General features: G+C 47.1%; 1 protein-coding gene and 1 non-coding gene across 2 annotated transcripts; both read left to right on the top strand.

Annotated features, from left to right (window-relative positions):
* Positions 1 to 5,436: 5,436 nt before the first annotated feature.
* Positions 5,437 to 9,495, top strand: CCR4 (C-C motif chemokine receptor 4). Its single transcript, XM_042903298.1, has 2 exons — positions 5,437 to 5,617; positions 7,852 to 9,495. Exon 2 carries the CDS (start codon positions 7,926 to 7,928, stop codon positions 9,006 to 9,008), a length of 1,083 nt encoding a protein of 360 aa, XP_042759232.1. The 5' UTR covers positions 5,437 to 5,617; positions 7,852 to 7,925; the 3' UTR covers positions 9,009 to 9,495.
* An 11,666-nt stretch (positions 9,496 to 21,161) lies between these two features.
* On the top strand, positions 21,162 to 21,246 carry TRNAQ-UUG. The gene has a single exon. It is a non-coding gene; the product is annotated as a tRNA-Gln (tRNA).
* The last annotated feature ends 1,315 nt before the right edge of the window (positions 21,247 to 22,561 follow it).

Genomic DNA, 22,561 nt, shown 5'->3' on the forward strand with positions numbered 1-22,561 from the left:
TCTCTCTCTCTCTCAAAATAAGTTTAAAAACTTAAAAAAAAATTTAAAAGGAATGGCTTTTGCTATTTACAGTTTATAAATTGCTACCTTTATCAATTTAAAGAAGTTCCCTTTTGTTCTTAATGTGCTAGTGCTCATGTGTGTGTGTTTCAAATCATGAATATTCTTCTCGTTCAAAAGCCCTGTGTCAGCGCTTTTCTCTTTTATTCTGCTAATGTGGTGAGTTGCATTAATAGATTCTATAATACCAAACCAACTTTGCATTCCTGAAATGAACTAAATTGGCCATTATGTACTTTTTCAACTTTAGTGTATTTGGTTTGTCAGTATTTTAGATAGGATATATGCATCAGTATATTCATGAGTGAAACGGAGTAATTTTATTTTTTCATACAGTTTGGTTATGCTAACTTCATAAAATAAGGAGTATTCTTATTTTTGTAATTCCGGGGGGCGAGGGGAGACACATAAGAGTAGAATTATATGTACCTTGCATGTTTGCTAGAATTTGCCTGTAAAATCATCTGTCTTGAATATTTTTTTTACTTTTTTGTGCTAAAGCATTTAAAGTGCTGATTCAATTTTTAAAAAGATGTCAGATTTTGCATTTATTTTTGAGCCAATTTTGGTAAATACGTTTTCTAGGAATTTATGCATCTTATCTAAGTTTTCAAATCCATTGTGGTAATATCATTCATAATGTTTCTTATCCTTCTAATCTCAGTATACCTCCCTTTATATTCTAAGATTGTTTCCTTTTTTTTCTTTACCTATCTTCCTAGAGGTTTGTCAGTTTTGTTGGTGTTTTCAAATACTGTAATGAGTTTTATTTTACTTTCAAATTTTGTTTAATTTCTGTTCTTACGTTTATTGTTTATTTCCTTATACCATTTTTGAATTTATTCTACAATTCCTTTTTCTACTATTTCTTTTTCCAGTTGAACAGTTCTCATTAATTTTCATCCTTTCTTCTCTTCTGGTGTAAATATTTAAAGACTAAATTTCCCTCTCGGGACGGCTTCAGCTGCCTACCACAATTTTGGATAAGTGATATTTTATTATTGTTCAATTACAAGTGTTTTCTATTTTCCATTATGATATATTCCAGGTTACATGAAAATGTGTTTTCTAATTTCCAAATGTGCAGGGATTTTTAGTTATCTCGTTAAAAAATCACTTTGTAGTTGGGGCGCCTGAGTGGCTCAGTCGGTTAAGCATCTGATTTCAGCTCAGGTCGTGATCTCATGGTTTGTGAATTCAAGCCCCGTGTCAGGCTCTGTGCTGACAGCTCAGAGTCTGGAGCCTGCTTTGGATTCTGTGTCTCCCTCTCTCTCTATCCCTCCCCTGCTTACGCTCTGTCTCTCTCTCTCTCGGTCCCTCTCAAAAATAAGGGTAAAAATTAAAAAAAAATCGCTTTGTAATTTAATTGTTTGCCATTTTCTCTTTCCTTACCAAAGTTTCGTCTGTGTATCCAGACCTCCCCTGTGAAACAGCTTGTTTAAGTGCTGTCTTGATCCGGTTTTGAGGCCCCGGCTAGAGGCCAACCAGTCCCCCTGTCTAAGCAGGCACCCCCTTTTCAGCACCTCTGCTCTGGGGCCACTGTTCACAGAACGCCCTCATCACCGGGGGACCGGGTACCAGACAACTAAGGACAGCCCAAGATCCCAAATTATCCAAGTTACCCAATCAACAGAGGACCCATGAAAACTCTGCTTGTCAAACATAAGCTGCCCCCCCAGAGCCCCAGCTCGCTGTTACCATCCCTGGGTCCAGCGCCCCGTGTGGCCCTGCCTGGTAGCCTTCTCTCGTTTTAAAAGCGTGCAGCAGGTCTGACGCCGAATCTTCGATGCTTTACTGCCACTGCTGTGCAGCTGAGTCCCACGGAGCTCCTCCCGAAGGCCTTGGGAGCCGAGTCCAGTGTCAGATAAGCTGGTTCCTGTGGGTCGGCATGGTGTGCCTGGCCTGGGGAGTGTACTTTCCTGTGTCTGGGGTTGAAGTCAGGTTTGGTACACCAGAGGGCGCCGTCGTCTCATGTCACTGATTCCTTCTTGTCGGATGCCTGCGCCCCACCCTGCCCTGCGGGAGGGTTTGCCCTGCGTGCGTGCTGGTCTGCGCCTCTCTGGTCAGGTTTCAGAAATTCGGCCCGGCGGGAGATGGTGTCCGCGAAAATGTCAGGAGTATAGGTGTCAGCCCCGACGCTGTCCCTGGCCGCGCTGCCCTGAGCGTCCCGCGCGCCCTCTCTGGGTTCCTGCTTCCCCATCTATGAGACAGGCTTTCCTGCGAACGTGATCCTTTTGGGGGTGGGGGTACTGTTTAGTTCTGAAACCGTTTCTGGAGGGGAAACCTTTGTGTTTCTCCAGGACAGTAATGGTATTACTTTGCAAACCTGAAGACTGACTTCCCCCAGGGCAACAGCCTCTGCAACGTGCACACCTGAAACCTGCTTTTCCCCCGAACCCTCACGCAGACACTGAATGTGGCCCACTGAGGCGAGACCCAGATATCTCCTGGATTCCTAGGTATGGCTACGGGCAACGTGCCAACCTCAGCCAGCTCATGAGAGAAAGCTGTTACTGTGCCTCTTATCCTCACTTTCACCACTGGTTCCTGTCTGTAGTAGGAACCGTGCGAAGTGCTTCACAAACACTGGCTGGTGAATCCTCTCGCAATTCTCACACAGTAACAGCCCTTTTTACAGATGAGAAGGTTGAGCTTCACATAGCTGTCGAGGAGCGGCCCTGGGATCCAAGCCCAACAGGGAGCTGCCGTTCCTCGCTCGGGGCTGGCGTGCTCACCCCGCAGGTGCAGTCAGGGAGCATCAGCGGGCTTTCAAGGGAGCCTCTGCAGACCCATGATGCCCGTGACCGCATACGACCATGTGTACCTGCAGACATCACACGTTCTAGGACCCTGACGCCCCAACGCTCCCCCCCCGGGCCAGACCCTGGAGGCAGGGTGCTCAGATGGGCCCTTCCAGGGCTGTCGCAATTCACACACTGCGCCCCGGGCTCTCTGACTTGTCCCCCAGGGCCTGTGACTCCGTGATAGAAGCTTCCTCTGGCTCCACATTTCTAAAATTATGGGTTTTGTTTTGCTTTTGCGGCTCACGTCAACGAAAGGGAAACTTTCCTGAGGCCCCAGAGCCTCGGGGCCTGGGCAGGAGGCCACCCTGCCAGCAGAGGAAGGACCAACGGAGGGCCCTCCTTTGACCTTCGCGGGGTGCAGGTTGTTGGTGTTGCGGCAGGTGAGAGCGCGGGGGTGCAGGCGAACAGAACCTCTGCGGCGGGTCGCCTTGCCCCAGTTGTATTTCCGGGCCAGGGCCAGCCCTGGCGGAGGGGAGGTGCAGGGATGCCACAGGTGCACAGGTGAAGCACCACGTGCAAGGTGGCCCCCTCCTGGCTACTGTAGGCTGAGAGGGTGAGGCCATCCTCTAGCCATCTGCTCGCAAAGACCCGAAGCTGCTGCTCAGGCGGGATGCCCTCCTTGTCTCGGACTTCGGTTTTTGATTCTCAGCGGTGTCGCTGGGCCCGACCTTGAGGGTGACAGTCTCGCCCACTAGGCTCTTCACAAAGACCCGTAATCTCTGCCACAAGGCGTCCACCAGCAAACCGCTGAAGAGAAAGAGGGTGACGGGACCCAAAACTGTGTTTATTCTACAAGTTACCCTGTGTAATGGGCATAGACTCACCCATCAAATAGGTTAGGGACTGTTTTTTTTGTTGTTGTTGTTGTTTTTTTTTACTCTATCTGCTTCCAGAGTTCACAAGATTGGCCTTGGAAAGCCCCCAAAAAGTGCGCCAGTAAGGAACCGTGTTTCACCTGAACTCAAGCCCAGAGTTCCCCAATTCGGGCACGGATCGGTGCTCTCTCTCAGGGTCCGGGGACGCTGCCCTCGCTCTGCTCTCTCAGCCTCGGTACTGTTGGCATTGTGGCCAGGAGAGCTTCGCTGTGGAGGGCTGTCCTACGCCGTGTAGGATTTCAGCAGGTTCCTGGCCTCTTCTTGTTAGGACCCAGGAAAAACTCCGATCCCCAGAGAAGATGTCTCCAGATACTGGCCAGGTGCCCTGGGGGCAAAGAACCCCTGGGAAACCACTGGCTAACTCGCGCATTCTTAGTAAAAGCAGTATTGCTCTCAAGGAGGCAAAAATTGGTTCTTGGGGATGGAAATAAGCTTACTCTTTTTATATATAAAGCATTGATGTACACATACTACATAACGATATATAGTTGGGCTGTGGTATTAAAATTTCATGGGGAGATGATTAGGAAAAAAATACCTGAAAAGACTCTTTAGGAGGGGTAATAATGAAAGGGCAATAAAACACTGTTCTGGCTCAATATTTTAGTTCCTATTCATGCAAATTCCTTAGGAAAAATGACATTGTGGCTTTTTTTTAATTAAAAAAATTTTTTAATGCTTATTGATTTTTGAGAGAGAGAGAGAGACAGAGCACAAGTGGGGGAGAGGCAGAGAGAGAGGGAGACACAGAATCTGAAAGCAGGCTCCAGGCTCTGTCAGCACAGAGCCTGACATGGGGCTCGAACTTGGAAACGGTGAGATCGTGACCCAAGCCAAAGTCGGATGCTTAACCGACTGAGCCACCCAGAGCATGAGTGGGGGAGGGATAGAGAGAGAGAGGGAGACACAGAACCCAGGCTCCAGATTCTGAGCTGTCAGCACAGAGCCCGACGCGGGGCTCGACCCCACGAATTGTGAGATCATGACCTGAGCCGAGGTCAGTCACTTAATCGACTGAGCCACCCAGGGGCCCTGACATTGTGGCTCTTTTAAGCCAGACCTAAGGGTTAAGCAACTGTAGACATACAGAGGGAAAGCACTGGAAGCTGGCAGAAGCTGAGGATATGATACTCAAAAGACTTAGGACTGATGTCAGCCCCTCGGCTGTGACTGCTACGCAAACCCAGAGGGACTCTGCTGAGATCACGGTCTGTGGAAGCTCCGCGATTTCTAGGTGGAGGGGCCTGGGGAGGGGTCCTCCTGCTGCAAAGGGGGCTTGAAGCTATGTTGGCCCTCACTCTACACAAGTTATTGAGCGGGGTTGACTAAAGCCCTCTGAGACACACGCGTCTGGATGCATGTTTCTCTGATGACCCTTCTTGCATGGATCTGGCCTCCCCCCACCCCGACCCCCTCAGGTCCCACCTGTTTGAGGATCGGCACGTCACGGCCGCTTTGCCATCGCACACCCACCGCGGGCAAATAACAAACAGCTCACCGATCCAGAACATAAAGATCATTTCTACGCAAGGAAATTCTTTACGTTAAAAATCCAAGGAGTACACTTTTAAAAACGTAACAACGTTTCTCTTTTAAAAGAAAACTGACTTCATTTTCCTCTTTGATCTAGCAGACAGCAAACCTTCCTAGCTTTCAGTTTGGGGAAGTGACTGACTACGAGTCACTCACTTTCTGCTTCTCACTTCTATCAGAAAAAAAAAAAAAAAAACACACTCGAACTCAGCGTAGATGGGTGAGGGACAGAGCTGACACAGGAAGCCACGCGCCTTCAAAGGCATCCTTCTTAGCGCTCAGCTTCTCGCACAAGCCTGGCACTGACTCACGGACCTTGCCCAGAACCACCGTCGGACAAGCAAGGTAAGTGGGGACGGGGCCGTTCCCGGGGCCTCAGGCCGCGCACTGCTTTCTAGAAGGCCGTGTGGACTTTGGAAGTGCTGAGAGCGGGCCAGCCGCTCACCCAGTGCTTCCAACTCGGGCTTCCCGGGCATCCTGGGGCTCGCTGCTGGCTCTCAGCTCAGAGCTCACATCCCATCTACTTACACCCCCCAAGCCCTCGCCTGATGGGCACTTACATACGCGGGGCTCTCTCCCTGCACACCTCTGGCCCGAATCCACACGCTCAGAAGACACAGATAATTTTTATCAAACACACAGTTTTTTCTGCTGCTTGCTTCTATCAGGACTCCCAGGTCAAGAAACACTAACAAATGAGGCCGACGGAATAATCCCCAACATCTACCAGCTGTGTTTACTTGTCTTGTTCTCCTGGCAATTTCCCAACTCCTCAGCCTCTTCTATTCCCTCCGTTTTCACTGGTAAAATGGTGGAGAGAGACCGGGATTGTCATTTATTGAACTAGAATCGATAGTCCTTGTACAACACTTTCTCCAAGATCCTTCAGATGCCCCTGCATCTGTTTGCAGAAGTAAACTCAAATCCCTCTCTTGAGAAACCAAATAGGTTGGAGTGTCTGGGTGTGTCGTGGTAAGGGTGGTGAAAAAGGGAGTAGATGTGAGTTGCTGAACAATGTGAAAGGGCTGTGATCAGGAATATTGGGGGTGTTTAAGAAGGAGGCAAGAGGGGGTGCCCGGCTCAGTCTGTAGAGCGTGTGACTCTTGATCTCAGGGTCGGGAGTTCCGAGCCCCACATTGGGTGTAGAGATGACTTAAAAAAAAAAAAAAAAACAACTTTACAAAAAAAAAAAAAAAAAAAGGAAGCAAGAGGAATAGCCTTGAGTCAGAAAGCCCGTCATCCCTAAATTGCTCTGATCCGCATGTGAGCATGATGTAACTTTAAGAAAGTCTCAACCTCTTCACCTGCCAATTCACATAGGAAAGGAGGGTGGTTGGGGAAGCAGAGAGATTTCATTTCTGGCCATGATGCGCCTTCTCGAGATCTGTCAGGCTGATTCCCACTGTGCTAGGATTCAGTGCGCGGGACTGATTTTTTGCGTGCAGCGTTGACGAAAAGACCGACTCGCATTGCCGTCCGAGTACAGCGCAATTACCTGAGTGCTCCAGCATTCGCGGGGCCTTCTACACGCATCTGCTGCGTTAGCGTCCGACTGGCCGGGGAGCAGCTCGCCACCAGGCCCGGGAGGCCAGGCACGTTCCCATCTAAGATGGTGTTCTAGGATGACATGGGACTTGGGAGTGCGTACCAGAGCCGACTTGCACCAACTCCCAGGGGCTGGTAAAGACTGTTAGAGATTCAGGAATTTCGCGAGGCAGTTGGTGGCTGGGATTTCGCCCCGGGGCAAGTGTTTGCACGACAGACGCCAGCAAGCACCAGAAGTCAGAGCCCCCTCCTGACCTCCCCGGACGTGGTGTGCCAGCACGTCACTGGGATCTGGGGACCAAAGAACGAGCTCTGCATGCAACTGTGTGGCCTTCAGAAGTCGCTCAACCTCTCCGAAGGTTTCGTGAGGCACCTGCACCGTGGCTCAGTACGCTTGCTTGGCTTAGAGCACCCGACTTTGTTGGGAGTGCGGTGGGGGGCGGGCAGGAGCACGGGAGTGGGATTAAATGCACAATACCAGGGAGCACGCTTCGAAATGTATGTCAAGCTTGCAGGAGGAATTGGAATTTTTATATAAAATCCGAGCCACCCTTCTAGCCCAATGATTACCTAAGCAATTACTGAATTTTTGGAGTTCTAATGTGAAGGGGAAACATGCACAGATTTTTAATCTTTCTGTTTTGTTTTTGTTTTGCTTTTAAGTCACTAAGACGGCCATGGGTGTGGGGCTGTTGGGAATCTCAACTGTCCTGCAGATGATTCAGTAACCCCAGACTATCGTTTCGAAATGCATCCTTGAAAACGCCTCCTTGAGAAGGAGGTTTTACTGTCCCCATGTACAAGTGTGGGGATTCAAGCCCCTCCCGCCCCGCCCCAGAGCAGGAGGGGAGTGACAGAGCTAGGGCTTGGAATCTGCTAACTCCAAACAGCAGGATTGTTTTATTTGGCTGCACTGCCCTGCGAGGAACCCTTCAACTTGGGAAGGCTGGGAAGGGGGTGTCACGAGCCGGGGCACAATACTCAGCGCTATGCTCTGTAGTCAGCACCTTTTCGATTTGCTTTTGTTCCTACAGAGATCGCGTCTGCTCTTCCCTCATTAGCTTCTGGTTGGGCTCAGACCTGCGTCGAGGAGCCCGGAGATTTGAAAATGAACCCCACGGACACAGCAGACACCACCATGGATGAAAGCATCTATCACAATTACTATCTCTATGAAAACATCCCCAAGCCTTGCACCAAAGAAGGCGTCAAGGCGTTCGGGGGGCTCTTCCTGCCCCCTCTCTACTCCTTGGTCTTTCTGTTCGGTCTCCTTGGCAATTCTGTGGTCGTTTTGGTCTTGTTCAAGTACAAGAGGCTCAAGTCCATGACTGACGTGTACCTGCTCAACCTCGCCATCTCAGACCTGCTCTTCGTGTTCTCCCTCCCTTTCTGGGGCTACTATGCTGCAGACCAGTGGGTTTTTGGACTGGGTCTCTGCAAGATTATTTCCTGGATGTACTTGGTGGGCTTTTACAGTGGCATCTTCTTCGTCATGCTCATGAGCATCGACAGATACCTGGCGATAGTGCACGCGGTGTTTTCCTTGAGAGCGAGGACCTTGACTTACGGGGTCATCACCAGCTTGGCCACGTGGTCCGTGGCCGTGCTGGCCTCTCTTCCGGGCTTCTTATTCAGCACCTGTTACACGGAGCGCAACCACACCTACTGCAAAACCAAGTACTCTCTCAACTCCACGAGGTGGAAGGTGCTGAGCTCCCTGGAGATCAACATTCTGGGGTTGGTGATCCCCTTGGGCACCATGCTGTTCTGTTACTCCATGATCATCAGGACCCTGCAGCACTGCAAAAACGAGAAGAAGAGCAAGGCAGTGAGGATGGTCTTTGCCGTGGTGGCCCTCTTCCTGGGTTTCTGGGCGCCTTACAACGTGGTGCTCTTCCTGGAGACCCTGGTGGAGCTGGAGGTCCTTCAGGACTGCACCTTTGAGAGGCACCTGGACTATGCCATTCAGGCCACGGAGACCCTGGCTTTCGTTCACTGCTGCCTCAACCCGGTCATCTACTTCTTCCTCGGGGAGAAATTCCGCAAGTACCTCGTACAGCTCTTCAAAACCTGCCGGGGCCCCTTCGTGCCCTGTCAATACTGCAGGATTCTCCAGCTCTACTCCCCCGACACTCCCAGCTCGTCCTACACGCAGTCCACCGGGGACCACGATCTCCACGATGCCCTGTGAGCGGCGAAGAGGCGGAACTCGGAGCGAAGCTTCCCAGAGGAAGAGCTTACTTAAACTTGTATCATAGCAAGAGTTGCTGAGCCGGTGGCAGGAGGGCTTCCATCCACTGCCGAGCGCGGGCCTCTCACCCCAAGGTCAGCTCCTCCTCTTGCCATCCGCGAGTGCGGTGGGGCGAGAGCACACCCGGGCCCCCGCATCCCCCCACCCCCCCCCGCCCAGGCTTGCCTGCAGGGCTGAGTAAGCAGAAGGAGGATTCTGACCCGCATCTCAACGAGGTTACACATAACACTGTGCGGGAAGGACCATTCGTTCCCCTCTAACCTGCACCGATGGAGCTCTCCAGGGGGACCCGCACAGAACTGAATGGTGGAGTCTGTCGCTACTTCTTGCTATGAAAAACGGGCCCTTTAATTACTTCCTAGCTTTTGTGGAACAATATAGAAAACTTTGACGCACCGTCCTAGAGTTTTTCTAATAATACAGCTGAAGGACAGTAGACCCCCTGGAGCCAGGTGTGTGCAGAAGCAGATAGTGAAGCAATGAACCTCTGTCTTGATTCTTTTACCTTAAAGGATTATTTGGTAACGGAAGCCAAACTTCCGATGCTGATTCCAAGTGTGAGGATGTGATGCAAAGGCATTAGCAAGGTCTGATGTCCAAACGTGAAATACAAGGCATTAAAAAATCCAAACACACTTGTGGAAATTCAAACGTACTTTCATATGCTTATGGGCACGTTTTGTGTTTGTGGTAACAGATGATATTCGGATTTCACATAATACATAGGTGCAGACACAGGCATTTGGGGGCTTTTACTTGTTTACAAATAGAGCCTTCGAAACTAAAAATAACAAGGGCTAATAAAGTATGACAGTGAAGTGCCTGCAGTCAAGGGAGGCAAGAATAAGCAACTGAAAGCTATTACCGATGTGGCATAAACAGGAGTGTCGAGCATCTACGAAGTTGTGAAAACCGTCATGCTCTCTTTTAAAATACTGGCCTCCTTCTTAACTTTTGGACGACTCAAAATTTCACTGAGTCATTTCTCACAAGTCATTTTAATCATGTAGTTAATCGTTTGACACCGTTAAGTTAAATCTCTGTTCTTACAGACTTAATTAATCAGAATTAAGACTTTAATCAAGTTGGGAGAGACCTACAGTCCCTCGCAAAACAAAAACCTGTCTTGCAAACGATTCACGGAGTCACCGGTTGCAAATGCTTCTGTAAGTTCACACCTTGTTACATGCTCTACCTGTATAAAGGGTGCATTTCCAAAAAGTGTGTTTTTAAAACAGGGATTTTAAAGGGGGTAAGTCGATGTTGCCTTTATAGACGAAGATAAAATAAAGTTGTACATAGTCGGCCAGAGCCTTTTCTCCGGAGCCGGTTTGTGCTGGGTTTCCTGATGGGGCTGGGGACCCATGCTGCCGTGGGTGTGGAGGACCGGCCCGGCGGGGGGAGCCACGGGGCTCCCTGTGGGGCCGCTACGTGTGCACACGTGGGGTGAGGAAGGTGGCACTGGGATGCGGGGGTGGACAGCAGCGAGAGGTGGCCCACGTCCTGGGCGGCGTCCGCAGGAGACCTCCCTCCGCCTGGTGACGGCGGCCTGCAAATCTGGCCCTGCGTTCCCCTGTGAGCCTGAGCACATTCCTTTCCTCTCGGCCTCAGTTTCCTTTCCTCTGTGAAGCGAATACATTCCAGAAAGAAAGAGGAGGAGTATTTCCTGGTACAGCTTGTGACGCTATTCGTTTCATCGCAGTGAGACGGAAATTTTAGGGCACCGGAGAACAGACTGGTCACAGGGGTTTCGCTGCCCCTCGACTCCACGCACACGGGGGCAGACAGGGTGGGATGCAGTCGACCCCCCGCTGCCATCCCTCCTCCTGAGCTCGGGGTCACCTGTGGGCCCGAGTCCGTCAGGCCTTCCTTCCCTGGGCCCAAGGCTGGGGAGTATCCCCTCGGGATGGGGGATTTGGAACCCCTGGTGACACTCGAACTCAAACGTGCCCCTCTCGGAACACTGCAAAGAAAGTTTCTTCCCATCCCGGGGACAGAAACACGAAAAACAAGCCAGCACGATTGCTGCGCAAAGGCAGGAACACAAAGGTGAGTGCAAGTACACGTTCTCCCCACCGGAGCCCGTCCCTTCCTCGCTGCAACACGCCCAGCTTCGGTGTGTTTTGCGCGGGGACAGTAGAAACAGGGTGACGTTTTGGGACGTCACACCACACGCGTGGTGGCAGCACAGCCCCGGGGCCATACTGACGGCCGCTGGACCGCGTGCTTCTGAAAGATTAGCTTGATACTGTGTGAATTTTACCCCAACAGCAAGAACGACAGGCAACCGCCCTGTCATATGTGACCTAGAGCAGGCACTCGGATCCTACTGAACAAATACATTTCACCTTCTTCCAATAAGAAGGGAAAACACAGGGCGTTGGCAAAGGCTCTTCACACCTTTGGGGAGGTTCTCCTCGAGAAACCCTAACAGTTTGGAGCATCTGACGCCATTAATTCCGACGTGGCGGACGTCTGTTTTGCGCCAGGCAGGATGCTAGGTTATGGGGAGGGGACTAGGATACAGGAGGAAGTCCTGCGCTCGTGGGGTTTCTAATCTGATAAAGGGAACACACAGACGTCAGATCAACCGTAACGCAAGCCGGACACACACAACAGAACGTTTTGGGACCTTAGGGGAAGGAGAAATGGATTCAATTCCAAAGTTCACAACACAACGAGCCGTTGAAGTGGGCCTGTAGAAGGAGCATGATTTCGATGAACAGAAGGGAGGAAGGAAGGGCGCGTAGGTGGCTTCGTCAGTTAAGCGTCCGACTGCGGCTCAGGTCACGATCTCGCAGTCTGTGAGTTCGAGCCCCGCGTCGGGCTCCGTGCTGACAGCTCGGAGCCTGGAGCCCGCTTCGGTCTCTGTGTCCCCCTCTCTCTCAGCCCCTCCCCCACGCATGCTCTGAATCTCTCTCCTGAAAGTAAACATTAAAAAAATTAAAAAAAAAAAAAGACATGAGGAAGGACATTCTAGGCCGATGAAAGGTAGGTGGGGTTACGGGCACTCCATGATCAGGGAGTGCTGAGAGGTTTGTGGAGTTTTTGTAGAGACCACGTAGGGGGGTGTGGGGGACAGCAGCAGAGAAGGGAGGAGGATACCGAAGGGAAAGTAGGGCCCTGAGGGGCAGCAGTCTTGAGCTGCCTCCCGCTGGGCTGGAGGGGCCTAGCGGGTGCCGTGGTGTGCCGTCTACACAGCCCCATCCGCACAGCCCCGTCCACACAGCCCCGTCCGCACAGCCCCGTCTACACAGCCCCGTCCACACAGCCCCATCCACACAGCCCCGTCCACACAGCCCCGTCCACACAGCCCCATCCACACAGCCCCGTCCGGGACTGACGCACTCGCCACACCAGCTGCCGGGAGCATTGATAGCCGACAGCTCTGAGCCAGTCTCCTCTCAGGACCGTCCTCCCTGGAGCAGCTCCTGCCCTCCTCCTACTGGATAACGCACAGAAGCAAATGCTCGCTCTCCTGCTTTAACGTGGGAGGACTCTGAGCGGCCTCTCCCATTCCAGAGCCCCCCGCAAGGCCGGCGGGGCCTCTGATGCAACCACGTTGCAGTTCAGTTTGTCCTGCTGTCCAGTCTTGCTTCCTTCATGCCCTCATAGGTGTTGCTCCCAAGGCGACTCCCCATGAAAGCCCCTGTATGCGAATCTCAGAGTGTTTTCAGGAACCCCTGTCTCAGAGCAGGACTTTGGCATCACATGGGGGCAAATGGGCCCCTAATACAAATGAAAATTGCCCCCGGGTGTGGGGAAATGAGAAGGCATAATCTTTGCCTCGGGGACGTCCTTCGTTCATCAGCCTCCGGCCACAGGCCCCGCCTGACTCTTGGTCCCTACGCTTCCGTTTGTCAGTTGCACCTTTGCTCCCGTTATTCGTCTGCTGCCTCAGTCCCCGAGGCATCTCCCCGTACACTACTCTCTGTCAAGGTCACGGACCATCTTTATCCTTGGCTGTGCTACAGCCACCTGACATCCTCTATTCTGTACCGGTCAGTGACTTCCTGGGCTCAGGTGAACCACACACCAGCTCCACCCATTTTTGTGTTCACAACACTTTACTCCTTAAACGTTTATAACGGCTCCAAATTCCCCTGGCAGAAGAGCCGAAATCCACCAGGTGCTTTCATATATCGAAACTCAATTCAGCGTCTTCGCAAAGTAGATAAGGTTGGGTTTTATTACCCCAAGAAACTGAGGTTAAGGGAACACAACATTCTAATCATGAATCAGACTAACTCCAGCAACAGTAACCCCCACCTAACTGCCTAGCACGATGCCTCGCACAAAGCAGTCGTTCCATTATTTTCTAATGAATGAGTGAACTTCCTTATCTCTTAATTAAGCTCTCTATATTGGCAATTCAAGTTTCTATTTCACTACACAAAGTTCGGCTGTCCTCTCTCCAAAATCCCCCCTATGTTTCTAATAAAACTGCGTGTGACAGAGTTCAAAGACTGATTGAATTGTCTCCTGGTTCCAGAAATCAGTGGGTGTTCTTTGGGCCAAAAATTACTTCGTTAAGACTTTTGCTATGAGCGTGGTTGCAGAAGTCTGCATTCTCATCGTCTCTAGGAAGCCATAAAACAACAGCAAGAAGAATGAATTAAAAAGCAAACTCCATTTTCAACCAAACTTAGAGAGAGACAGACTTTTCAGGTTTCACACTGAGGGCTACTAAACGCGGCCACCGTCGGGCAAGAATTACGTGGGAGCAAGTAAAGAGGAGGGCAGTCAGAGGGGCAGCAGGACAGACCTCAGATGGCCTGCAGACATGCGAGTCCTGAGGGCGGGACACGGCGTGAGTCAGAGCTGTGGATATGGACAGGGCTTGAGGCAGAAACCCTCCTGGTCCCAGTCTGGTTCCGAGAAGCAGAGGAAGCAGAACTGCCAAATTTCCAAAGGTCAGGGGCGGAAACAAGAAGGGAGTCACTGGGCTGTGAAAACAGCCAGCCTGCAAAATACCACACCCTCCCCGCCACCTTCCCCCCGCCCCATGCACACACCCATACACACAAAACATGCTTCCAAGGTAGACACTGACAAAAGTAATATTGACTATAATCAGGATAGGAAGACTATACAAGTGTAGGAATATAATATTCTGTTACCATCATCAAATATATCTATCTCCGCTCAAAATGCGTACCGGGCAGTCCAGCGGTATTCCAGCTGAAAACCAAAGAAGAGAAGGAATCCGGTGTCCCTTCTACGAAACATCGCGCTGGATGCACTAGCTCCATGCTATAAGAGAAAGAAATTAGTGGTCTAAAAATTGGAAAAGAGGAAAATTCTCCAAAATACCTGACCCGTACCCTTCAAAGCTGAGCATCATCAAAAACAAGGAAAGTCTAAGAAACTGTCACAGCCAAGAGGAGCCTAAAGAGATAAGACAACTAGATGTAACTAGTTCTGGAATGGAAAAGAACATCAGCTAAAAACTAAGGAAATCTGAATAAAGTCTAAGCATTAGTTAATAATAATTTATCGGTATTGGTTCATTAAATATAATATACCATGCTACTGTAAGATATTAATAATAAGGGAAATTACAAGTAGGGTATATGGGATCCCTCTGTACTTTCTACATGATTTTTTATAAACCTAGTACTGTTGTGAAATATAAAGTTTATTTTTTAAATTGGAAAGGAAAAGACAAAGTATCTCTAGTTGTAATGATAGTATTGAATAACTGGAAAACTTAAGGGAATCACCAGAAAAAATATTGTGAGTCACAAGATAATTGAGTTAATAGGTGAAAGCACTAATACATAAAACTCAATTACACTTATGTTTGCAAATAACCATTAGTTAGAAGATGTGAGGGAAAAACAGACTCGCATTTTGAAAGAGCATGGAAAACTCCTAATTAAGATACATATTATATATCTGAAATATATAGGATTTAGTGATTCATCACTTACATATAACATCCAGTGCTCATCCCAACAAGCGCCCCCCTTAATGCCTATGATCCATTTAGCCCACTCAAAATTCTTCCAGCAACCTTCAGTTTGTTCTCTGTATTTAAGAGCCTTTTATGGTTTGCCTCCCTCTCTTTTTATCTTATTTTTCCCTCCCTTCCTCTACGTTTATCTGGAAAAACCCTACTTAAAAAATGTTTATTTATTTTGAGATCGAGCACAAGAGAGGGAGAAGGGCAGAGAGAGGGAGGAGAGAGAGAATCCCAAGCAAGCTCCCGCTTGGGGCTCTATCCCTCTCTCTCTCAAAAAAAAAGGGGGGTGGGGGAATTTAGTCTATATTAAAGATGGCTTTTTAAATCAAATGAGGGATACATTAAATTTCTTATTTAAGGAGTCAACCAAATGGACTGCCCTCTGGGGGAGAAAAATTAAACTTTGATTCTTATGTCACATCATACGTGGTTAAACTTCCAAAAGATTGGAATATAGATTCCAAAAGATAGGAATATAGATTCCTATATTTAGGAGCGCTTGGGTGGCTCAGTTGGTTGAGGTTGATTTTGGCTTAGGTCATGATCTTCTGGTTCGTGGTATACAAGTCCCACGTTGGGCTCTGGGCTGAGAGTGCAAAGCCTGCTTGGTCTGCTCTCTTCTTCTCTCTCTGCCTCTCTCTCTGTCTCTCTCTCTCTCTGTCTCTCAAAAATAAACATTTTTAAAAATGGGCAAAAGTTTTAAAAAAAAGATAAAGTATTTAAATGTAAAAATTGGAACCACAGAAGTTCTAATAGGAAACACAGGAGAATTTCTTCATAATTTGACATTGGCAATGGCTTTCTGAAAATTCAGAAGACCTAAACAGATTAATAAATTCAGCTTTGTGAATGTAAAAATGTGCACGACACAAACATCACCAAAAGAAAAATCAGAAGACAGACAACAAATAGGCGAAAATATTTATATGCAGTTGAACTCGTTCTCTAATAACTAAAGTGGCACATGCATTCTCAGTACTTTTCTATGTGGTGGAAATATTTAATAATGGAAAGTTAATTAATTAATGGATATTCATACTACGGAATGTGATGCTATTAAAAAGAATGCTTTTGGTGTCCTGTAAGTGAAGGGGCCATGTTGGTGGGTGACCCCGGGAAAGGTACCAGGCGAGAGGCGAATCGGGAGGAGTGGTAGCACGTGCAGTCCGCGGGTGAGAGACGGCAGGCTCTGGTGAGCGCAAAGGCAAGAAGGATGACAACGGCATCGGCACGGCCATTGACTTTGTGCTCTCCAATGCCCGGCTAGTGCTGGGGGTGGGCGGAGCAGCCATGCTGGGCATCGCCACACTGGCAGGTAAGCAGGTGAGCCCATAGGAGAACGTGGCAAGTCTACTTCTAGGACTCCACTCTGAAGAAATAGGTGGCAATACAAATAAATCTATCCCAAAGTACGATGGGGCGATCAGTGCCCCTACCAGCCCCAACCGCCTGAGCCATTCAGGGAAATTCATATCTTTCAGTACTCACTCTAAACATCAATGGACTCGATGCTCCAGTCAAAAGACATGGGGTAACAGAATGGATAAGAAAACAAGATCCATCCACATGCTGTTTACAAGAGACCCACTTTAGACCTAAAGACACCTGCAGATTGAAAGTAAGGGGATGGAGAACCATCTATCATGCTAATGGTCAACAAAAGAAAGCCAGAGTAGCCATACTTATAACAGACAATCTAGACTTTAAAATAAAGACTGTATCAAGAGATGCAGAAGGGCATTATATCATAATCAAGGGGTCTATAGACCAAGAAGACCTAACAATTGTAAACATTTATGCACCAAATGTGGTAGCACCCAAAAATATAAATCAATTAATCACAAACATCAAGAAACTCATCGATAGTAATACTGGAATAATAGGAGATTTCAACACCACACTCACAGCAATGGACAGATCATCTAATCAAAAAATCAACAAGGAAACAATGGCTTTGAATGACACACTGGACCAGATGGACTTAACAGATATATTCAGAACATTTCATCCTAAAGCAGCAGAATATACATTCTTCTCCAGTGCGCATGGAACGTTCTCCAGAATAGACCATATACTGGGACACAAATCAGCCCTAAGTAAGTACAAAAAGATCGAGATCATACTGTGCATATTTTCAGGCCACAATGCTGTGAAACTCGAAATCAACCACAAGAAAAAATTTGGAAAGGTAACAAATACTTGGAGACTGAAGAACATCCTACTAAAGAATGAATGGGCTAACCAAACAGTTAAAGAAGAAATTAAAAAGTAGATGGAAGTCAATGAAAATGATAACACCAAAACCCGAAACCTCTGGGACACAGCAAAGGTGGTCATAGGAGGAAAGTATATAGCAATCCAGGCCTTCCTAAACAAGGAAGAAAGATCTCAGATACACAACCTAACCTTACGCCTTAAAGAGCTGGAAAAAGAACACCAAATAAAACCCAAGAACAGCAGAAGACAGGAAATAATAAAGATTAGAGCAGAAATCAATGTTATCAAAACCAAAAAAAAAAAAAAAAAAAAGTAGAACAGATCAATGAAACCAGAAGCTGGTTCTTTGAAAGAATTAACAAAATTGATAAACCACTAGCCAGTTTGATCGAGAAGAAAAAGGAAAGGACCCAAATAAGCAAAATCAAGAATGAAAGAGGAGAGATCACAACCAACACAACAGAAATAAAAACAATAATAAGAGAATATTATGAGCAATTATATGTCAATAAAATGGGCAATCTGGAAGAAATGGACAAATTCCTAGAAACATATATACTACCAAAACTGAAACAGGAAGAAATAGAAAATTTGAACAGACCCATAACCAGTAAGGAAATCGAATTAGTAATCAAAAATCTCCCAAAAAACAAGAGTCCAGGGCCAGATGGCTTTCCAGGGGAATTCTACCAAACATTTAAGGAAGAGTTAACAGTTATCCTCTTGAAACTGTTCCATAAAATAGAAATGGAAGGAAAACTTCCAAACTCTTTCTATAAAGCCAGCATTACCTTGATTCCAAAACCAGACAGAGACCCCACTAAAAAGGAGAACTATAGACCAATTGCATCCTGATGAACATGGATGCAAAAATCCTCAACAAGATATTAGCCAACTGGATCCAACAATACATTAAAAAAATTATTCACCACGACCAAGCATCCGCAGGGCTGGTTCAATATCTGCAAAAACAATTAATGTGATTCATCACATCAATAAAAGAAAGGACAAGAACCATATGATCCTCTCAATAGATGCATAGAAAGCATTTGACAAAATACAGCGACTTTCTTCATAAAAACCCTCAAGAAAGTAGGGATGGAAGGAGCATACCTCGAGATCATAAAAGCCATATATGAACGACCAAACGCTAATATCATCCTCAATGGGGAAAATCTGAGAGCTTTCCCCCTCAGGTCAGGAACAAGACAGGGATGTCCACTCTCACCACTGTTATTCAACACAGTATCGGAAGTCTTAGCCTCTGCAATCAGACAACACAAAGAAATAAAAGGCATCCAAATCGGCCAGGAGGCGGTCGAACTTTCACTCTTCGCAGATGACATGATACTCTATATGGAAAACCCAAAATATTCCACCAAAAAACTGCTAGAACTGATTCATGAATTCAGCAAAGTTGCAGGATATAAAATCAACACACAGAAATTGGTTGCATTCCTATACACCAACAATGAAGTGACAGAAAGAGAAATCAAAGAATCGATCCCATTTACAGTTGCACCAAAAACCATAAAATACCTAGGAATAAATCTAACCAAAGAGGTGAAAAATCTATACACTGAAAACTATAGAAATCTTATAAAAGAAATTGAAGAAGACACAAAGAAATGGAAAAAGATTCCATGCTCCTAGATAGGAAGAACAAATATTGTTAAAATGTCAATACTACCCAAAGCAATCTACATATTCAATGCAATCCCTATCAAAGTAACACCAGCATTTTTCACAGAGCCAGAACAGATAACCCTAAGATTTGTATGGAACCAGAAAAGACCCCGAATAGCCAAAGCAATCTTGAAAAAGAAAACCAAAGCAGGAGGCATCACAATACCAGACTTCAAGCTATACTACAAAGCTGTATTCATCAAGACAGTATGGTACTGGCACAAGAACAGACACTCAGATCAATGGAACAGAATAGAGAACCCAGAAATGGACCCACAAACGTATGGCCAACTAATCTTTGACAAAGCAGGAAAGAATATCCAATGGAATAAAAACAGTCTCTCCAGCAAGTGGTTCTGGGAAAACTGGACAGCGACATGCAGAAGAATGAACCTGGACCTCTTTGTTACAGCATACACAAAAATAAACTCAAAATGGATGAAAGACCTCAATGTAAGAAAGGAAGCCATCAAAATCCTCGAGGAGAAAGCAGGCAAAAACCTCTCTGATCTTGGCCGCAGCAACTTCTTACTCAACACGTCTCTGGAGGCAAGGGAAACAAAAGCAAAAATGAACTACTGGGACCTCATCAAAACAAAAAGCTTCTGCACAGCGAAGGAAACAATCAGCAGAACTAAAAGGCAACCAACAGAATGGGAGAAGGTATTTGCAAATGACATATCAGATAAAGGGTTAGTATCCAAAATCTACAAAGAACTTATCAAACTCAACACCCAAAAAACAAATAATCCAGTGAAGAAATGGGCAAAAGACAAGAATAGACACTTCTGCAAGGAAGACATCCAGATGGCCAACCGACACATGAAAAAATGCTCAACATCACTCATCATCAGGGAAATACACATCAAAACCACAATGAGATACCACCTCACACCTGTCAGAATGGCTAAAATGAACAACTCAGGAAACAACAGATGTTGGCGGGGATGCACAGAAAGACGATCTCTTTTGCACTCTTGGTGGCAATGCAAGCTGGTGCAGCCACTCCGGAAAACAGTATGGAGGTTCCTCAAAAAACTAAAAATAGAACTACCCTACAACCCAGCAATTGCACTACTAGGCATTTATCCAAGGGATCCAGGTGTGCTGTTTCGAAGGGACATGTGCATCCCCATGTTTATAGCAGCACTATCCACAACAGCCAAAGTATGGAAAGAGCCCAAACGTTCATCAATGAATGAATGGATAAAGAAGATGTGGTATATATATGCAATGGAGTATTACTCCTCAGCCACGGAGGGGGATGGGGGGCCAAGGCAATGGCAGTCCCCAACTCTCTACACGAACTATTAACAGCATGTTTAAAACCTGGAAGGATAAACCTCGAACTTAGCCCCCAAATCGTTAGCCATTAAAAAAAAATTCTCCCCAGATTTATCGAGCTATTATTGATGTTAGTCATTTCATAGAAGGAAGAATTACACTTTATACTCCCTAGGCTTCTTTATTTCTTTAAACAAACATGCACCACTTTCATAATCTGCCAGAACAATAGAAATATTTCCATTTTAGAAAATAAAAGGAGATCTTTGTGGTTATGGGAAGCTAAGGAACCGCAGAGAGAGACTCTAAAAAAGAGGGCTCACGGGTGAGGTGAGCAGGGGGACGCTCAGCCTGACATGACACCTGCCCACAGAGGTCTCGGTGCTTTGCCGAAGATGCTGACGTCAGTGCTGGGAAGGGGCATTAGGGTTCACAGTGAGCGGTGTGTGCAAGTTGGCATTAGAAGCCTGCAGAACGTTTTTTTTGATCACACAGGAGATAAACGAGACTATAATTGGAGCCCAGCGAGGCAGGAGAACGATCTCCATCGAAAGTGCACTGTGCAGCCTCTGCTCCGTGGTTGCCTTGGTTGGAGGGAGGGATTCTTCCTAATTTTGATGACATCACCATGAACACATCACATGCAAATAAAGCGAACAGTGGTTCAGGTGATGCGCTTTGTGGTCCAGCTGGGCTCTTCTCGGGGGGATAACTGAGGAGGAGTCAGACGGGGCTCACGCAGTGGACAAGGAGGGAGCTTACGAGGGAATGCGTTTGAACTCTGCGTTCTTGGGGTCACAGAATTGCTGAGCGGTTCACTGGAAGCCTTCTAACTAAGGTGCAGCAAAAATTCACAGTTTGGGGGCCCTCCTGTTTTCCAAAGCTTACCGAGACGACAGCTAACATGCAACAAGAGAGATTCAAAAGATGGTTTTGGAGGTGCCTGGGTGGCTCAGTCGGTTGAGTGTCTGACTTTGGCTCAGGTCATGATCTCATGGTTCGCGGGTTCGAGCCCCGTGTCGGGCTCTGTGCTGACAGCGCGGAGTCTGGAGCCTGCTTCGGATTCTGTGTCTCCCTCTCTCTCTGCTCCTCCCCAGCTTGTGTTCTCTCTTTCTCTCAAAAATAAACAAACATTAAAAAAATTAAAAAAAAAAAAAGATGGTTCCATACAAGAGCTACTTTGGGAAAACAAACTGACACTTATTTGAAAGTTGAACATATACCCACCGTGCAATCCAGGGAGTCTAGACCTAGGTATTTCCTCAAGTGAAATGAAGATCTCAGTAGATCTCAGTCTATAAAAAGCTCTATTCTAGAATGTTCATACCATCATACTTCATGGTGAAGGACTGAATGCCTTCTCCTTCAGAAGATCAGGAACAAGACAAGTATGTCTGCTGTTGCCACTTCCATTCATGTTGTACCTGAGGTGCTTGGCAGGGAAACAAAGGCAAGAAAAAGAAACAAAATGCACTCAGATTGCAAAGGAAGAAGTAAAACTGTGCCTATAAAGTGACATAATCTGAGGAATCTGTAAGAAAGCATTAGAGCAAACAAATAAATTCAGCAGACTATAGGATACAGTGGCAATATGCAAAAATCAATTACGTTTCTATCTACTGGCGATGAGCAATCCAAACATGAAATGAGAAAACAATCCCATGTACAAGGACATAGATAAATTTAACAAAAAGGTGCAAAATATGTGCACTGAAAGCTAGAAAACATCACGGAAGTAAATAAGAGGTGCACTAAGTCAACGGAAGGACATTCCGTGCTCATCGACTGGAAGATTTGGTAGCTTAAAGATATTTTTAAAATGTCAACACTTTCTCTTTTTAAAGTTTATTTATTTATTTTGCGAGAGAGAGAGAGAGAGAGAGAGAGAGAAAGCGGATGAGGGGACAGAGAGAGAGGGAGAGAAAGAATCCCAAGCAGGCTCCGTACTGTCAGCGCACAGCCTGACACGGGGCTCGATCCCACGAACTGTGAGATCATGACCTGAGCCGAAGTCAGACACTCAACCGACTGAGCCACTCAGGGGCCCCAAAAGGTCAGTACTTTCTAAATTGATTTCTAGTTTCACTAAAATCCCCATCACATCCCCGGCTGGCTTAAAACGTTGTGTGTGTGTGTGTGTGTGTGTGTGTGTGTGTGTGTGTGTGTGTGGAAACTGACAAGCTGATTCTGTAGAGCAATGAAGGGAATCCAGAAGAGCTAAAACAACTTTTAATGAAAATGAAGTTGGAGCACCCCGACTTTCCAATTTCAAAGTCTACCACAAAGCTACTATGATTAAGACAACGTGGCACAGCATAAGGACAGACATGAAGATCAAGGG

The sequence above is a fragment of the Panthera leo genome, chromosome C2, assembly GCF_018350215.1.
Source record: "Panthera leo isolate Ple1 chromosome C2, P.leo_Ple1_pat1.1, whole genome shotgun sequence".
Classification (NCBI taxonomy): Eukaryota; Metazoa; Chordata; class Mammalia; order Carnivora; family Felidae; genus Panthera; species Panthera leo.

What these genes read in the sequence shown, in the direction of transcription:
- CCR4 (XM_042903298.1), top strand. Translation starts at nt 7,926, where the DNA reads ATGAACCCCACGGACACAGCAGACACCACCATGGATGAAAGCATCTAT.